Below are 19,811 nucleotides of genomic sequence, written 5' to 3'. Positions count from 1 at the left end.
AACAAAAGGAAATTGTTAACTTCATATACATGAAATGCCTGAATGCAAAATTTTCTATTTTTGTCAGAAGATTTTATCATTATTTACCTGGAAAAAAAAATTAAATTCTTAAATGTAATTTATTTCTCCTTATTCATTTCATTGTTTGGTTGTCTTTTTTGGATCATTGAGATGCCAAGCTGTCTCAGTAAAAAAGACAATGAACTCCATTTATTCATTTATTTCAAAAATGAAAAGAAAATTCAATTGATTCTAACCCTTTACTATATATTGGGATAAGCATGATATTTTAGTAAGAAATGTAGAGCAAAGAATATTTACATATAAAATTCATTTATTTTTTTAATATTCCAAAACTAAAATAATTTTAGATTTGAATACTATTAATTAAATTCAGAATTCGTTTTGAATACTAATTCAATTTCCATTAAGGATCCAACTTTAAAAGGAAAAAAAAAACTTTTAAATTAATGTGATTAGGAACAGGATCGACGTCAAACGGACAGACCACATTGGATCGACCAAACGAGAGTTGATGTAATAAAGTAAATATCATGACAAGATGTTGTCGTGTCTTTTTGCACTTGTGTTATGCTGATCCAAGATTAAATATAATAATCAATAATAATTGAAACTAAAACTCTTCAATTTAAGTTGGGAAGTTAGGTGAGAAAGCTTAGTAGCGAATTACCAAACATCACCATCATTGTAGGTCAAGCTGTCCTCCTCCTTGATGATAACAAAATGTTACTATCCTCTACTATAATATAATATATATTTTTTATAAAGCATTTAGTTGAAGGTTGGCAATTATTTTTTTAATGGTCGGAAGCCGTTTTTTAAAGGGTGGCTTTGGCAAAAAACATTCTCTCAAAGTTTTCCTTTGCGCTGTTTCGGTGAGTAAAATTTTATTTGAATGAATTGTGAGATTTGAAATCAATAATAAAAATTATTATAATTATAATTAAAAATAATAATAAAAATTTTGTATAAAATAAATTTTATTAAAATTAATATTAAGATTATATAATGAATTTAATTTTATTATATTAAAAATATGATAAAATTTATGCGAACATTGAATTTCCTCTTTCAACAATTAATTGCTTTAGGGGATGGGGCCATTTGAAGACTATCAACACTCCCTTTAGCTCTTCCATCTATGCTAGCTTAATGGATCATTCAACAATGCAAATAATAATAATAATAATAATAATAATAATAATAATAATAATAATAATAATAGAGCATAAGCATTGTGCTTGGAAGACCCAAAGCCAACAATAAACAAAAAAAAAATCATTCTTTGGGATCTCCAAGAACTTTTTTTTTAAAGAAAAATTTTCTATTGATTTGAATAAAAAATATATGTATTTATTATTGACTTAAATAGCCATATTCGTCGGCTTCCTAATCAGTGAATTTTCTCATTTTCCAAAACCAATCTGCCATTCATGAACTTCCAATTATTCTTGTTTGAAATTTTCCTTTTTGGGGTTGGTGAGGGGCAGGGGGAATATGTTTAGGTCATGTTTTTGTTAACTTGTTTAGGTCATTTTGTACCTTTGCAAGTTGACCTAAAGCCTAAATCAAACAGCTTAAAATACTTTGTATTATTTGTTATTGGATACTTACTAAAAATATGTATAGTACATTTTTGTAGCTTTCCAAGTTGATGTGATTCTAATCTAAAGCCTAACACACAACGGATGACAAGTGTTGTCCTTTCACGTCTCAACCAATCACTATCCTTTTGGACCTACGATGTAAGAACCAATGTTGTATTTGTTCATTGTTTACCAAATTATTAACATGTACTATCCATTAGTGGGGCTGTCGCCTCTTTTGTTGGGGCCTTACCTGTCAAATTTTCTTTAATCTTTTCTTTTTCTTGCCTCCATGGACATCAAAATCTTTGTCACCCTTCTTTCAAAAGCATCTATTTAATGCTTTATCAAAACCAAGTTTAAAGTTAATGCCCTTGCTTTGCCGATCCAATAACTCAGGCTGAACTGTCCAAAACAAAATCAGCCTCGTATTTCCTTGTCTCTCAAAACAACAAAATACGACTAAAACAGAACAAAAATGTAGAGCTGAAGGACAACATCTATTTAATGCATTATCAAAACCTAGTTTAAAGTTAACGCCCTTGCTTTGCTTATCCAGTAACTTAGGCGGAACTGTTTGAAACAAAATCGGCCTCTTATTTCCTTCGCCCTCAAAACGACAAAATACTACTAAAACAGGACAAAACGTAGAGGTGAAGGACCAGGGTATTGAGAGAGCTGAGCCTAAGACAACATTTGGGGTACAAAACATTCACATGCCAACTAGTAATAATGAAAAGGAAGAAAGGCAATTGCAATTTGCAATCATTTGACAACATCTCCTAAAATAGGAATAATATCTTGAATAACACACTTTAATTATTAAAAAATATTTAATCTGATCCCTGAATTAAAAAATGTTTAACCTGATATCTTAAGTTACAATCCCAAAATAAAGTTATCCTAACCTCTAACAAAATGATTACGGCGCATGAACCACGATTTGCTTATGGTCAGACAGAAAGCAAATAATAAGTCCAATATCGAATGGACCGTCGTATCTCTGATTTCTCAATAGCAAGCCTAATTTAATTAAGTTAATTCACAAATGTATCATGGTAAATGGAAAGAACCAAAACTCCCATGATGCTGGGGAAAATGTTTGACCAGCTTGATTGGTTAGGCTGTCACTATCAAATGTAAGCAACCACCTCAGCAATGAACAAATGCAAAACTGACAAATAGCCTCTTTGATAAGGGGCACCATACTGTCCCATGTTAAAGGCAAGACCAAGTCACTCAACCCGAAATGTCTTCCGTATAGGGCATTTAATTTACAAGATTAGTGCAGTAAAGTTAATATTCAATGCTTTCAACCATTCCCTGCATTGATGGGGCCATGCTAAAAGAAATACAATGATCTGTGTTCGGTGTGACAAGATGAATTCTAGAATGTGATGTATGCTTAGAAACTAGCTAGATCGTAAAGCGTTCAAAAAGAAACAAAAAACAAGAAAAAAAATTTGCAAGAGGGAAGGGCGAGGTATTAACCTTCCATGAATCCAGTCTCGATAATCCAAATTTATACTTGCATCCCTGGTGTACTAACACATTTTGATCTGACATTACCCTATAACAGCAGGGCAGCTCTTCTATACATTCTTCTGATTATTTGCATATATTAAAATTTTGTATCATCCAGCTGCTTCTCAAGATCCTCTCAGGCTTTCTTCTACTGTCCCCAATCATCTCCACAAATGCCTCCTTGAAGAAAACCCTTCATTGTCGTCATACTTGTGTAGAGAAACTACATTTTGGTTTCAGGTGTGGTGCCTAGCGCTATAGAAAAAGCATTGATAAATGTCAAAATCCGCAGATAGAATGATCACGTGCTACTCAGTTGACCATATGATGGTTGCAAGCATTCTTCTGGGTTGGCATAGAAGTAATCCTCTTCTTTAGGCCTGTCAGGAATCACCAACCTTTGTGTTGGTTGCCCCTTGCGACTTTCATGAGATTCCTTAACAGCATCTGAGAACTCATTCCAGCTTAGAGATCCACTGTTGTACTGGTCTATCAGATCAACCAAAAGCCTTCTGTCCAATAAAATTGTCTGCTTGAACCCCAGACATCTGAAGGAGCATTCAACAGTCCAAGTTAGGTTTATGACAAATGACAAATACCTTTAACTAGAAAAACAAGAAAATACAGCAGAACTATTAAACATCATAAAAAGAACCCTCAAAAAAGTGGTTATAACATTCCTTAGTTCATTTTGCAACCATTTTAAACACAAATAATATCAGACTCCTGAATCTAAGAAAAGGTGGAAAAAGAAAGGAAAAGTTTTGCAATGATTTCTCAGAGAGAAATAAACAAACTATTGTCCTATTAATGGTAATGGGGATGCTAAAATGCAGTTGAAGTTGAATTTCCAAAATTATTCTTCTCATCTGAAGAAAGGACCATTGAATAATTTAATAATTGCAAGAAAACCTTTCTAAACGTATTAAAAGCCAAAGTATCTGCAAAACAGTACCTACGATGGCCTTCAACAACTTTAGCCATGTTTCCATCATACGTAGGAATAAAAATATCACTCTCCAATGAAACAAGATAATCTAATGCTGCCATCTGGGATGAATGATTTTGAAAAAATCTAAGGTCTGATGGCTCCAACAGAGTCTCCTTTCTAACCTGTTTTAACAAACATAAGGCCAATTATAGATACAGGAGAAAAAAAAAATCTAAACATTTTAAAATTGATTTTGCAGAACTTCTACCTACTTACCAATTTTGGATAAGCTGCAGCAAGACTTGCCATTCTCCTCTCTCCACCATATATTTCACCAGCTGCGATATAGATTTGGTAACTGTTATCAATATCCAGTGCCCTCAAAATAAGCGCAGTTTCCTCAGGCGTCAAAGGGCACAAACCATCTTTCCTTTTCAAATCAGAATTTATTATTTTTTCTTTCCACCAGGGATAAGCATATCTGCCAAAATATTGTGCAAGAAGAGTGAGATTAAAATTTAAAATTTCGGCCTGCTGGTCAATAAATTGTTGAAGATGCATGTAAGGCTCACCTCATTCTTGTCAACTCCTCCACTTCCTCATTGTTGCAACCTTGGGTACAGCCAGAAAATGCTAACATGTCCATTTCGTATCTAAGATGAAGTACTATAAAAGGACCATTTTGCCTCAGAAGCTTAATAACTCGTTTACCCAACTCCTCAATCTGAGACGTGAATCTCAAAGCACTAAAATTTACACGACATCGCAGCTTCTGAATATCTAAAGGCTGCCCATTGTTGGCAAGTCGTGTATCAGTTCTATTCAAATGTACAACTTTATGCTTTTGTATTAGAGGAAGAATCTGCATGACATAGAGAAGAAAACATACTACTTTACGAGGAGTCTTGGAGGAAGGAAAAGAACTAGGAAAGTATAAAAACATTTAAAAAAGAGAAGAAAGAACAAAGCTAAATTGCAGTAAAGTCTAAATAGCTCTAGGTGCATAAAAGACCTGGCAATGACAAAGAATTGACCTTGTTATGATAGTAGGATATATCAGACCAGCTAATCGGTGGCATGGAATATACCATCCCCATTTCCACTCTCCTCTTAAGCCTAGGAGGCAACTCCTTCAATATACGAACCTCATCTCTCAGCGATGTAATGAAATGATCCACATCAAATATATCTTGAAATTCACTGCCACATCAATTAAAAGTATATATAGAGATATGTAAGAAAAAAATCCCAGTTCAAAAACTATCAGGACCATATTTTAGACCACCCTCTCCAAATCTATATGCATGTAATATCCAGTAGCTTCAATCATGCGAGTAATGCTTAGTTAACACACCTTGGATCAGCCCAAAAGGATGTTTTATCCAGCTCCGGGACAATAAGTGTGACATTCAAATATCTTGCAATTGTAACCATGTCACAAATCTGTCAAGCAAACCCCAAAATGAGAGAACATGGCATCATTTTCCTCATATATTTATACTATAAACAACTCATGAACTTACATAATCTAGAAAGTTAAAAAAAGAAAAAAAAATTATATTTAGTGTCCATTGCTAAAGCACTCACAGCTGCTCGCATTTGATTGAGACCTCCATTGCATGAAACCATCAAGTAACCATTGTTCTTATATACCCCTAATGTCAACAAACAAAACATCAAATCAATTTAGAAACATTAAATCAATTTAGAATCTAAGTTCCATAACCAGGAAAATATATTCAAGTACCAATGATCGCCAAACTTAAATTAAAAAAAAAAAATGAAAGTAAATGTAACAATATATTCGCATAAAAGAAAATCCCATACGAAATATTCAAGGGATACATTATACACCAAGGAACTTATCCCATAACAAGAAGAAGAAATAATCTGATAAAACTAAGACATATGATATCAATTCAATCCCCATGAAAATCTGTCCTTTTCTATTGCTTTCTTCTCCTCAAATAAGAAATTAGATGAATCTAAAAGGTTTTCCTTGTTTCCAGTAAAGACTAGTTCAATTTCTTCCCGTAATTCAATCAAAGAATTGCATAATAAAAAAAAAAGTTCCAAAATTAACAGAAATTTAATTAATTTTAAAAATCGAGAGGCAAGACTTACTTTTGGGAGGAAGGACACGGGCGGGAACGGAGGGGGCTTGGTCTTCAATAACGGAAACAGAGGAATCCTGGTGAGAAAAACAGGAAGGCCAACCTTTAAGAACACGGGGTCCCCACGTCTCTCCCATGGCCGTTAACTGTACGATGCAAGTCCAAAGCAACACCGATGTGGTGGCGCGTATCATCCACAGCTTCATTCTCGAGCCCTTCAACTTCTCCACTCTCTCCCCTTCGCCGCCTCCTCCCCCTTTGACTACCCCCATTCTTATCCCTACTTTTTTACCTTTCCCTTCAACACTGCACATTTCCAGCAATAACCTCAATCTCCACCCTGTTCATCATCCCCCCAATACGCCGCCGTTTTGTTCCTTTGAAATTCGATCAATGTAGGTCGATTTTCAGAAAATTTGCATCAAATTTAGTATCCACCTCAAAAAAAAAAAAATCCCTTTCTTTTCTAAAAAATGACACCTAACAGAATCTTTGAGATCCGAAAACTTCCAAAAATACAACAAAATAATTCAAGATCAATCAAAGAGATCAATTTTTTCCTCAAACGAAACTCTTAACGACTTAAGTACTTAACCAATTCAAACGAATAATAAACTAATTTTCCCAAAAAAAAAAGAACCCAAAAAACTCCTTCTCTACCCCGGCGATCTAATAACTTTTCCGGCAAGAAATTGCCGTGGACTGGGTGTTGACACCCGCGCCTGCCTTCAAGTATAAGCCAATCAAAAGAATGAAAGAGAAAGAGAAAGAGAAAGAGAAAGAGAAAATTTAGAGACAAAACAGATTTACAAAGGAGAATTTAACGCCGCGTAGTTGGCTATGCTTTTTTCAACGTGAGCAAGCGAGAGAGACAACGCGAGCCGTACACCGCTGGGTGCACCTTTTAACCATAGTTCACGAATCTAAAAGGATTTGTTGACTAGGGTTAGTTATTGACTGCACTCTATGGTTAACTCAATTTCTACCAATAAATGCCAGCCAACTCAGTTAATGTCTGACCGGGCCCAACTTTTCCCCCACGTGGCGGCTATCTTGCGGTGGTAAAAGCTCTCGTGGCGACGTCTTAGGATTGGGAGTTCATCGGTCGCAGTTACATTTCGGTGGCATCAGTTGTCTATACACCGACAATATATCGCGAGAATTTCAGGACAAGGTGTGATCTACTGGGTTGAAATTTTCTTCGTGGTTGGGCTGCCTATTACAAAATTTTGTGATATCAAATTTATAGAGAAAAAATTAAAAGCAAAAGGTATGTATTATAAAAAAACAAAGGAATCTTTTATGTTTCAACAATAATGAAATTTTATTTAATTATACCAATGAATTTGCTTTGACGCAATGCATTAGCGCTTCAATCGAATTCATTGTTATTTTTTTTAGTAAATAAATGCCTAAGTTTTTATAAATTTATCTATGAATTGAATCTAGTCGAATGTATTGATTTGATTGTTCAAGGCTTCATTCTATGAACATATGTTTCACAATTTTAAAATATATAATAAAATATTAAATATTTTTAAATACATTAAAAAATTAAAATTAAATAACAAAATAAAATTTTAAGTTAAACGAAGTCAAATTCCAAAAACTTATATTCAAATATGATATGAATAAACTCAATATAAATGAAAATGGTTTGATTTGAATTGAATTCATTTTTATTTTTTTGAATATTGTATAATATTTTAAATATTTTAAATTATATTAAATTCAAATCAAAATTTTAATTAATCTAAATTAAATTTTACCGATTTGTTTTGATTTATCAATTTTTAATTTTTAAAATTTTTATGTATTAATTAATATAAAATTATAATATATTTAAATAATTTTTAATATAAAATTATTATTTTTATTTTATAAAAATTTAAAATATATATAAAAACTAAAATATATATATATAATTTGATTCGGTTTAATCTTTTTGGATTTGTTACCTCTTAATCTGAAATTAAATCTAAACCTAATATATATTTAATATTTAAATTCAATTTAAATCAAATAAAAAAAATGATTCAAATCAAATCGAATGTATTGAATCTGACTTTTAAATTTTTTGAATTTTTTCTTATTTTTACAAGTAAAGCCTGTAGCCTACAGGCTGGTCAGTCAACTCAAATTGTGAACAAGTTTTGTGCATTTTTTTTTAAATAATTTAATCTAAATTGAAATGGTAGGTTTATTAGGTAAGGACATGGTTGTTGCAAGCAAATGTGTTATCTCAGATTGTCAAGACTTCATGAATTGTATGTTTCAACCAACTGTTTCAAATTATAGTAACAATAAGAGGTAAAAAAGGATGACTAACCATTTAGACCTTTCAAAGAGTAATTACTTAAGTATATTATTTAAAATAATTTTGTAATATTATGAAATCCAATAATTCTCAACATAGTAATTTATCTATAAACGATTTTTATTATATTTCTTTTGAAATTAGCATAAATTTATTACATTATGATTTGATCTCAGTTCTATAAAAAGTTATATTTATACCACTAAGCTGAATGTGTACATATTAAACAAAACATTTGTAAAATTAACCTTTTCTTATTAACATTTTTTTTTTATTTGAAGATGGAATTGTACGAAAAATTTCTTTTTAAATAAAGAATTATAAATCACTCAATAATAAAATTTCGAGTAATAAAAAAAATTAGAGAAATAATATCTTTTGCTAATCTTTTGTTATCTTTTTTTTTTTTTTATGTATCAACAAAACAAATTCTATTATCGTATAATATATTAACCTGTAATATGTAGTTTAAATTTATTTAAACCTAATTAGTTGAGCAAAGAAGCATGGATCAATCATCTCCATTTTACTTCTGTTTAAGCAAAGGTAAAATATTGGCAAGAACACTATTGACAAAGATTTTTTTTTTTAGAATAAATTTAATAATTCGTATATTTATATATATATTTTATCAGATATGTATAAAATATGAAAAATTAAAATAATAATTTTTTTAAAAAATTTTATCGCTATACTTAAATAAATTTTTATGTTTTTATTACATTCAAATATGTTTTAAATCTTAATTTACATCCAAATAAATATTTAACTTTTAATTTATATCCAAATAAATCTTTAAATCTTAATCTTTAATTTGTATATAAATAAATTTTTAATATTAAATAATTTTTTATTTGAAATAGTAATTTGTTTGAATACAAATCAAAAAATAAAAATTTATTTATGGACAATTAAATTTATTTAAATATTTTTTAATAATTTAATTAATATAAAAATTATCATATCATAATTTATATCAATATATTAAAAAATATTATTAATTTTTTAAAATTTAAATATAATTTTATCAATTTTAAATCAACCACTTATTTTTTCGTATAATATGTATGAATTATATTGTGTAGGGTCTAAAATTTTCATTTATTTGAAACATTTTTATTATGGCATTACCTTCGTCAGAGTGTCGGTTGCGCCGTTAAGACGGCGTTTGAGTTTCGAAGGACTCACTGATCGGAGCTGCCAGGCCCAGGTTTCAAAATCTTTAAGTTTCTTCAAGCCCATCAGTTGCATGATAGAGGTCAGTGGGCTCCATCGACAACGTGATTAAGATGGTCGTACCCACAAAAAGGAGATGTCTTTTATTACGCGCTCAGCGCAGTAGAGCCCTGATAGAAACGAAAAGAGTAAAAATATTTGGACCGTGAAATTCACCCTGTTGGATGGCGAAGGTTTAATTATTGTACTTGTGGTTGATGGAGGTTGCGTACGTGGCGATTTCCCTGCACGGTTGCAAATGATCCCGATGGATCTGGATGGGCTTAAGAATGGGCCAGGATCCCCTGCGACAACTGTGGACAGCATCATCATCCTTCTTTTTGGACATCCCATCTGCTGTGTCTAAAGTGGGGTCCTCTTGATTTAGAACCGGTATCTTTGAATACTTTCCCTTTTTCATATATTTTTGTTGGGATTTCTTGTCCCACAAATTCAATTCTTGTTAAGTAGAAAATCTGAGATTGTGGATTGATCGTAATTTGAATTTAACTACAATTGTATGCCAAACAATTTTTTTTTAATATGTATTTTGTGGTTAAAATTTTCAAATTATAAAAAATTTCTCTTAATAAAAAAATAAAGTTAAGAATAAAGCATATCCTTTTAGAAAAGATAAAAATCAAATTATATATACTTGAAGTAACTATAAATTAAAATATGAAATTTAATTCAAATAATTTTACTTACAAGATTCAATTAAATTATGCAACCAAAAAAAAAAAACCTATTTTGACTATCATTAGAATTCAATTGACCCAAGAAAGAAAAAAAAAAAAGAAGAATACTACTAAGTATTCCACCATAAAATCATTCATATTTTTTTGTCGTGCCATTATTTTTGTTTTAAATTTTATACTTTGCGATATAATATATAATTATTAGTTTAAAATATCTAATTTATGATTTAATTAATTTATTTATAAATTAATATATTTCACATTTAAATTTTTTGAATAATCATATATCATATCATGGAATGCAAAAGTTTAGGATAAAATTGGTGAGATAAATAGAATGACAAAAATATTAGAAAATTAATTAATGCTTGAAAGTTGAAACTGTCTTTGTTTATTTATTTATATATCAATAAATTTCAAGAAATTAAAGATGTAATTATGTTTAAAAAAAAAGTAAGGTAACTAGCTAATTATAACTTTCATGCAAGAAAAAAAATTTGACAAGAGGAAAATTATATAATTTTATTATTATTTTAATTGCAGGCAATAATCTTACCTTTTTTTTTTTTTTTTGTTATATTGTTGAGGGGAGAGAGACAATTCAAAAGCAAGCAATTAGGAATACCAAAATTAATAAATATATATATTGCAAAAGCAAAGATAGTTGTTGGGAACATGGTTCATAAATTAAATCCATGATTAATTTTGATTAAAATAATAATTTTAATCCTAATCATTGTGATTCAACTAAAAAAATATAAGACTTATATTAATATAATTAAATCTTTTTTTATTATTTAAATAATTTTTTAAAATCAATTCAATCATGATAATTAACATATTCAAGTTCCTGCCTAAGTTGACACCAACAGCAAAAGGGCCACTTTGGGCCAACCCCATCCCTTTTCCACCTGAAGCCATATTCCGAGCTCCTGACCCAAGTGAGATTGAACACTTGCTTACTACATTTTAACGTATTATTTATATATATTTTTTAATATTTTCATATAGTATATTTTAAATTACCATATTATTTCCCAAAACCTGTTGGCTAAATGCCAATGTCTATCCTCAGCATCATTGGCCCCATCCTGTCTTAAAACCTAGTTCTTCCAAGAATCTTCTTTTACCTTTTTAGATTTTTATTTCATCACTTAAACAACAACTTGAATCCCCAATTTTTAATTGCCTTATATCTTTTTCATCATTAAATTCAGGCCGCAGTTTCCAAGAAAATAAAAAACACATTTTTAAGGTTTCAAAAGTTTACCGGCTTCTTTCTCTTCCACATATCTGATGACATGTAGGGTACAACATCCACGTATCAAAGATAAAGACAAGCACTCATGGAACACCTAATCATATCCTCTTGTTCTTCCCTCACCTTGGTTTGGTTTAGAAGGATAATTCGCAATTCGTCTTCCTTTTATTACATGTCACCATCTATGTCTGAAAATCTAATTTGTTTGGCACGCAGAATAGTTTAACAAAACTCACCACTAGTTTTTCATTTTCTTTTTCCTTTTTTTTTTTTTTTCAAGTTTTGCTCTTTGTTTTGCTTGCCCATAAAAAGAAACCAAAACTAACGTACTTTCACTTTCCTTTTTAAAATATGCCAATAAATAGATTGTAATTTGTTGTTTTGAGCTGCCCACCCAGCAAACTGCAACTATTCCAATTCTGGAAACATGCAAAAATTCAAACTCTTCTGCCACTTTTACTTTCTTTCCAGGTTCACTTCTTCACTTTCCCCTTATCTACTTCTGCTTTGCATGAGTATTTCTAGTGTTTTTGTTTACTGAATATTGATGTAAATTGTACTTGTTGTAATGATTTTTACATTATTTCAGGGAGATTAATGGTTGTTTTTGGGTGATATTTTAGGTGGGTTTTGTTTGTTTGCTGCAATTTTTTTTTGGGCTGATTTTGAGGTTTCATTTTGTGGGGTTTTTTGGTGTGTTGTTAGGGTTGGATAGAAAGTAGGGTTTGGTGCAAAATGCTGGTTTTAAGCATGAATTCGAAAAGACAAAGGCGGCCAAATGTTAGGTTAGGGGAAATTGGAGATGTATCTGCTGCTTTTGCATGTGGGTTTTCTCAGAAGACTAAGGAAAGTTTGGTACATAAAAGATGGAAACCTGATTTTCTCAACTCTCAAGAAAATGAACTTCCTACTGCTGTTGAGTTTTCTAAAGGAAATTCTCCATATTTCCTGATTTCCGACCCTGGTGTTTCCCCAAGGATATCAGCTGATTTGCAACAGAACAGAGAGAATAAGAACCCAAATTCTTCCAAATTGGGTTTTGATTTGGTCAGTGTTGATGAAATTGACATGATGAAGTCTAGTTTAAACTTCGGTACCATAACCAGGAAGAGTAGGGTCATGAAGAGGCGAGGGCGGAGCAGGGAAGGCAATAATTGTGCGTTTGACGGTGCTTGGACTTGGAGTTCTAAACTTAGCTCTCAATTTAGCGGTGCAGATAGAAAGGAGCGTGGTGAGAAGGAGTACATGGGAATTGGATCAAATGCTTGCACAGATTATTACCCTGTCAATGTTTTTCGGGACATATCAGATCATGAAACACTGGCTACCAGCAAAGATGCTTGTGAATATGATGTGGATGAACCTGGTTATGATAGTTGGCAACAAAGAAATGCCGATGATTGTTGGAAAGATGCTTGTTATGAAGGAAATAATGTGTTTCTTAAATCTGGTGATGTATGGGACCAAACGAGATACACATGTAACGATGTAACTAGTGTCAGAAGATGGTTGGAGGACCTGGGATTTGGCAGGTATGCTGGTATTTTTGAAATGCATGAGGTTGATGAGGAAAGTTTGCCTTTGCTTACTCTAGATGATCTCAAGGAGATGGGTGTATTTGCTGTTGGGCATCGACGGAAATTGTACACTGCAATAAAGCAATTAAGAGGAGGCGATGTTTCTTCTTGAAAACTCTTCCAATAAATGTAGGTAATCCTTCTCCTTTTGTGCTTCACTGCCCTTTTGTGCAGGAAAAAATGTGGTAGACGTGTATGTAACCTTTGGAGTTTCTAGCTTGTTTTTTTCCTCCATGTTTCTTGACTGCTTTGTCAATGAGATAAGCTTAAGTGGTTCATACTTTTATATTTTTGATGCATTTCTTATCAGTGGCCTCTTGAATTATTAAATCTCAACATTATTTGAACTATGTGGTTGCTTTTGCTACTGTTAAGTAACATTATTTTTGGGTCTAGATTAAAATGCAAGTTACATGAAAATTTTCATGATAATACTTGATTTTGTCATAAGTGAGAGCTATATCGAGAACCTCCCTTTCTATAATTATCGGTGCATGTGTTTTCTGTAGAAATGGCAACTTGCTTCTTATTTAGGCATATAATTCAGAATTAAGTATAATGCACACGTTTCCTCATCTATCAGTTTGAAAGTGTCATAAGCGATGTTGCATTGCTGACTGTTATAATTCAGAGACAAGGAAAAATTACAACACATGTTCCTCTTTAGAACTTACAGGTCAACATTGCTTAGCATCAATTCTTGTAAAGCTTAGGTATGAATTTTGTGTTTAATGCTAGCCTTGTTGTCATGAGCTTTGCATCAAAGATTAAACAAAACATCATATTTTCATTCCAAATCTTAATTGATAAGTACTTGAGAAATACCATTTTCTTAGAATTGTGGATAAAAACTATGTTTACGTGTCACTCTGTGTGTGTGAGTAAGCATGGTATGCCTCTTTTTCCATTCTTTTTAGTGTTTGGAAATATATTCTGATAAAAATAAGTAATAAAATACTAAAGTATGCCTATGAATTGTCTTAATCACTAACTTTTTAGTTAACTCTGTAATTTAATTTATATGGATAGGTTTCCACGACTAAGAAGTAAATTCTTATTGTTAGCTGTTGTTTTAGCACTTAAACAAGCTTCTTTTCTTAAAAGAAAAACGAGTTCTTTTCTGTACTATATTACTGCAAATATGGAAATTATTTAAGGTGTCTGATCTGGGAAGAAAAACTATGGATCTTGGCATGTAATCTGAAATGTAATTACTAATCCTCAAGCTGCTTAATTATAGTGTTTATTGCACAAAAAAAAATGTACATGAAAATGTTGAATCTCTTTGGTGGTGCATTTCCTCTATTTATCAAAGTTAACTGCTGTATACCTCTCCTGGGTTTTGGTTTAGAATAAGGAGGCAGTAAATGATGCTGTACCTCTTTAACCCTCTGTTTTCTCCATCAGGTGCCCCTTAATTTGTTTCTTTACTATGCTATTGGTCCTGCTTTTTTATTCTTTCCATATGTTTAAGCAGAGTTTGATAAGGACAAATGCTATACTTTTAATAGGTATTACCAATTTATTTCTTTGCAAAGATCCCTTATCTTTTTCTTGGAGGGGCTTTTGAAAATGCAAGATGCTGATTATAGTGCAATTTTGAGAATTAAATGATCATTTAGCTGTAGGTGATAGACTTGTATTTTTCATGCATACAATTTTTTTATGTTGTTTAAATGGCACCATAAAATGATTTGTAGATGTGTTTGAAAATTGCTGGACTTGGACTCTTGTTGCTCATCTTTCTGATTCATTTATAAGCAAAATGCGTAGTTTTCTGTTGTTTCGTTGTATGCATCTATTGGAACTTGAAAGTCTAAATGCCAGCAAAATGTAAGCGCTTGCTTAATTACTCCAGCCCCGGCTACCTTAACAGGACTTTCAGCGGTTAGCTTCGGAATGCATCAGATGTTACTTTTAGAGTCATGCTAAAGACAGCCTAATCGATGAAACATGTTACTTGATGTTTTTGCTCTCTATGAATGGTTCATGAACATTCCACCTTAGGTGGGGTTTCTGTTGATTTGCAATGCAATGAGATGACCTTACGCGTATTACAGGTTTTTTCCATTTCCCATAGCCTTTTGAGGTAGATGGGGGATGCATCTGTTTTATTCTTATTAGTTTGGTGAGATCAATTTTTAATCTGATTTTTAAGCTGTGAAGCCAGCCTAAGCTACAGTGGACATACGTGGGCTATGAATTTTTGCAAATGGGCGAAATCAGAGGTCACTTCACTGCCTGCTTGCGGTTGTTGCATTGCTCTCAGGCGAAGAAATGGAAAATTTTATTCGAATTGAAGTAAAAAAATAAATAAATAAACAAATAGAGAGAGTGAGTGATCAAACCACTATAACAGTTCAAATTGACTTATTTTTCTCGTCTGCAATTATAAAAAAAAAAAAAAATTGAATGAAGCTGCAATGATGTTCTGTCTCAATCTTGGTCATGGGGCAGAGCTGTGGACTATGGAACATCCAAAAATAATTTCTTAGATTTACCATGGAACACACCCTAAGGCCAAAGTCGAAACAAACCTTGTATGAGCCATGAGGTCGAAAAGCACAAGTCTACGAGTCTGATCAAGGAATTGCGCCCTTTTCTGTATAAATTGTGGAAGCTTGTCTCATCATTAATCTGCTTTTCGCAATGCTTTCTTAGCCAGAATGTGTTACGGTAGTCTTGCGTCAGGGTATCTGTCCCAAAAAAAAAAAAAAGAACTATAGAAATATTCTATTAGTGGATTGTCGTCTTGTACATCCACATCCGTCACATAATGTAAATTTTTCATAAATAGATTTTATAACATGAATGATCTTTGAATTACAAAAAATATTTTATATATTATTTGAATTTAAAATTTTTTAAAATGTTAAATAACATTTTAAATAACACATTAAATAATATATTTATAATTTAGATATCTAATTAAAAAATTTTCATTATAATTCAAGATAAATTTGTGACATTATCTCTCAATTATAACAACTTGTTCCTGGCTTTTCAATATAAAAAAATAAAATTCGAGAAGACTTGTCTTATAGTGGAAATTCATCATCCATGCAGTTTATAGCGATTTCCTAGTCACCATGCAGGTTTCTTTAGTGGCAATTAGAAAGTGTAAATATAATGGATTTCTAATGCAGTGCTGCTGAAGTGCTGACACGATCAGATCACTTTTGTCTTCAGTCTTGCTGCCATGAGACTAACAAGTGACCAGGACTGGTCGCCTACAAATTTATTGTTAACTAAAAATTTTAGCTACAACAATGTTCAGAGCACTATCCAAGGAATGGCAAGTTTCATAGGATTGATTGACACTGCTACTACTTGTCTCCCACTGATTCTATCTCTTTAATTACCATGGCCTTTTGCTTTTCATATTCTTTTTTTTGTACATGTTGAAGATGATGATGATGACTGGAAATACCATCAAAGTTTTTAGTTATCGCCTTCTCCTTTGCTAAAATATTCCTCAATCTATCATCATCATTGGTGCAAATTGTTTTGGAGGAATGATAGATCAGAGATTCACTCAATTTCCTGATATATCTAGTTTTCTTGATTTATCTTCCTTTTTTAAAATGATAGTTTTAGCTGACAATAAAAATTTTAATGGTCTTAGATTCCAACCTGAGTGTAGGAGGATCTCATTTTTACATCAGAGGCTAAAGGGAAAAAGCCCAAATGGTCATTGGGTTGTGCCTCTTTAATTTCCTCCTCAAACCAAGGTCTCGGCCATCTCCTTCCCCTTTGTCTGTGAACTTACAGTATTATTATCATTATCATTATTATTTAATTATTTAACCTGTGAATATACATGTGAAACAATAAATTATATAACCTCACTTCACATCCTGGAATTTGAGTTTCTTTGATTTGATAGATTTGGATTTCATATTGAATTGAGTGGTGGTGAAATATTGTTGTTGACATGTGCTATCCATAGGTGCATTATCACACTTATCCATTTAAGTTTCATTTTAATGGTCGGCGAATAAAGGAGAAGAAATCTTTAAAAGATTTAATGTCAAAATGATGTGATAATATAATAGAAATTTTTTTATCGGCAATCCAAATGAAAAATTATTAGTGTTGGAGGCTTTGGTGCATGATGACCATTACCTTAATCATCTTGATAGTCAAATTTAGGTCTTCTATGTATCAATACCAAGTGATAGGTATTATTTGTCAATACTTGTCCATTTGCAGTGCAGTATAATTGGGAAATCTTGAAGAATCTTGCACGTGATTCATTAACCTAAGTCAATGAAATGGGATATATTCTGTGGTTTTATTTTTTTTAGCAGTGTCTTGTTTTCATGGTATTCGTACTTAATATATAATTCAATCTAAATTTGAATTTTATTGTATTAAAATTTATCATATCATTAGTTAAATTTAAATATTAATTTTATTAATATTTATTTAATATAAAAAATTTTTAATCATAATTATAATATTTATTATTATTTTTTAATTTTATCAAAATCAATTTCATCACTTAATTAAATGAAACCTCAATCTTGGTTCATGGATCGGGAATTACTTGGGTTAATAAGCGTCATGAATCTAGCTGTTTTAAATGTCTGATGGTTTCTCAGGATTCATCTTCATAAAATTTTGGCAGGGATCGAATTAGAGCTTCCATGATGATCGTCAGTTACCAGCTCACACCTTGTACGTAGGCATATGTTATTGCAAAAGTACAATAATCAGACAATATTTCATGTAAATGCAAAAAAAAATAAAAATAAAAATAAAATTCAATGACTTTTATATATATATATATATATACACACGCATACATATATATTCATAATTAAAAAAAAAAAAAAAAGGACATTATCCCTTTTTGCCGCCCCTCTATTTTCCTTAATAAACTTGGTTTGGGATGGAATTAAATTAACTCAAAAGTCAAGTCCTATGGCAGACCAACTGCTGTGTGTAAGCCTGGACCTTTTCAAGTCTCTTAATATGACAACGTGATGGGGATGGACACTTTTGAAAAGGTTGCTGACCAGTTGGAGAGATGGTGGGGGTTGGAGAAGTGGTAATCATTATGTAATTAATATGACTATCCAAAATAGGGATTTAATTAATTTTAAAAAAGTTTTGAATTTTGTTCCACACATATATTTATATTGATTTAAAAAATTTTATTTACATTAAATTTTATAAATTTATAAAAAACTATTTTTTGGTAATTTTAAAAAAAATTCACTTGAAATTACTTTTAAAATATAATATTTATAACTTTTTTTTAATCTTCCTATTATAAAAAAATCCATCACTAAAACCTTAATTCATGATAATGTTTTAAAATCTAAAATGCATAATAAATAAAGTCTTCTACTAAAAATTAATCTAGGTAGTAGGATAGGAGGTATCTAAAATGTAATTGCCATACAATGTGAAAAGATGGCCACATGCTTGGACCAACCACTCTTGCAAAAACGCTAATGGCAATCATCTGCGCAACTGATCGATCATCAGGCCACTTTCATTGCTACCCTTCCTGCAATTATTTAGGGTTTGCCAAGTGGTTGGTCATCCCATCCATTAATTCAACCATAGACACAGTACTCCATTTATATATCAACTGTTACTGTATAGTGCGATCTATAGTCAAATGTAATTAGTAAACATTGATAGCCACTACCGCTCAGCAGGGCGTGAATGTAACTTGGGATGGCAATTAACTTCGTTAATACTAGAACTTCGGCTAACCCACGTGATTCACATGTCACGCCAAACACTTCACTGGAGTAATTAGGATGCTTTAATCCCATATCAAATACAAAGAGAAAGTTCGTCGTAGGGTAGTAATCATGATAAAGATATTATGGGATTATAGGGAAGAAAATGTCATGTGAAGCATTCAAAAAAGGTAAATGTGATACGTCAATCCAACATCAGATTAAAACAGAAGATTACTGGGCATGAAAAATATTGACATTATGTGACACAGCACTCTACTTAAGAGGTGAAATTTTCCCTGAAATTCTAACCTCAATCTTTGGATTTCAGAAACTGCATTCAAAATTTTCTCCTAAGTAGAACGTCATTGGTGACATCATGTATGCACGGTTCTGATTAATGTCACTGCTAGATTTAAGACAGCATACCCTAACATATATTCTCATAAAAAACATTAAATAAAAATTCAAAATTTAATGTAATTAATTTATACAACCACTTTTTAAAAATAACATTAAATAAGTTTAAATTTTTAATATCTTAATTTTTTTATTTTAAAATTTAATAAAATAAATTTTAAAAAATATATATTTAAATAGGATGGTCCCATGAAAAAAAATACTATTAAATATATTAAAAGATAGCTTGAAGGAAAGCCATTACATCAGGCCATGTTACCGCACGGGGCCAATAAATATAGGAATAGTATATACATTTAATTTTTAAATGTAAGGCTCTATACATTTTAGCTTGGCCTGATAATGTAAGTAGAATTTCCTTTTCTAAACTCTCTTTCCGGGCCCTCAACCAATTAAAACTAGATATGGACAACCCAAGTTTTAATAGGATCCAATAGAAGAATTAGAC

General features: G+C 31.4%; 2 protein-coding genes across 7 annotated transcripts; one reads left to right on the top strand and one right to left on the bottom strand.

The window, feature by feature from the left end:
- Positions 1-2,846: 2,846 nt before the first annotated feature.
- Positions 2,847-7,075, bottom strand: LOC111289998 (rhamnogalacturonan I rhamnosyltransferase 1-like). Its single transcript, XM_022881386.2, has 8 exons — positions 6,187-7,075; positions 5,650-5,717; positions 5,417-5,505; positions 5,097-5,262; positions 4,635-4,924; positions 4,339-4,543; positions 4,087-4,244; positions 2,847-3,679 (listed from the first exon to the last, which is right to left on the bottom strand). The coding sequence occupies exons 1-8, from the start codon at positions 6,488-6,490 to the stop codon at positions 3,433-3,435; spliced, it is 1,527 nt and encodes a 508-aa protein (XP_022737121.1). The 5' UTR covers positions 6,491-7,075; the 3' UTR covers positions 2,847-3,432.
- Positions 7,076-11,478: 4,403 nt separating this feature from the next.
- Positions 11,479-16,027, top strand: LOC111291340 (uncharacterized). 6 transcript variants are annotated; one of them, XM_089768453.1, is made up of 3 exons: positions 11,479-12,138; positions 12,257-13,373; positions 15,121-16,027. In XM_089768453.1, the coding sequence occupies exon 2, from the start codon at positions 12,403-12,405 to the stop codon at positions 13,354-13,356; it is 954 nt and encodes a 317-aa protein (XP_089624579.1). In that variant the 5' UTR covers positions 11,479-12,138; positions 12,257-12,402; the 3' UTR covers positions 13,357-13,373; positions 15,121-16,027. The 6 variants fall into 6 exon arrangements, with proteins under 6 accessions (XP_089624579.1, XP_089624580.1, XP_089624578.1 ...); XM_089768454.1 differs by having other exon boundaries at positions 15,103-16,027; XM_089768452.1 differs by lacking the exon at positions 15,121-16,027 and having other exon boundaries at positions 11,480-12,138; positions 12,257-12,290; positions 12,373-13,530.
- The last annotated feature ends 3,784 nt before the right edge of the window (positions 16,028-19,811 follow it).

The sequence above is a fragment of the Durio zibethinus genome, chromosome 11, assembly GCF_047325235.1.
Source record: "Durio zibethinus cultivar Kanyao isolate XHJ-2024 chromosome 11, ASM4732523v1, whole genome shotgun sequence".
NCBI lineage: Eukaryota > Viridiplantae > Streptophyta > Magnoliopsida > Malvales > Malvaceae > Durio > Durio zibethinus.
This window is presented reverse-complemented; position numbering and strand designations above follow the sequence as displayed.

Coding starts and splice junctions, on each gene's coding strand:
- LOC111291340 (XM_089768453.1), top strand. CDS start 12,403: ATGCTGGTTTTAAGCATGAATTCGAAAAGACAAAGGCGGCCAAATGTT.
- LOC111289998 (XM_022881386.2), bottom strand. CDS start 6,490: ATGTGCAGTGTTGAAGGGAAAGGTAAAAAAGTAGGGATAAGAATGGGG. Junction 5,263..5,416: donor TCCTTTTGGGCTGATCCAAG/GTGTGTTAACTA, acceptor TTGATGTGGCAG/TGAATTTCAAGATATATTTG. Junction 4,245..4,338: donor CTGCAGCTTATCCAAAATTG/GTAAGTAGGTAG, acceptor TTGTTAAAACAG/GTTAGAAAGGAGACTCTGTT.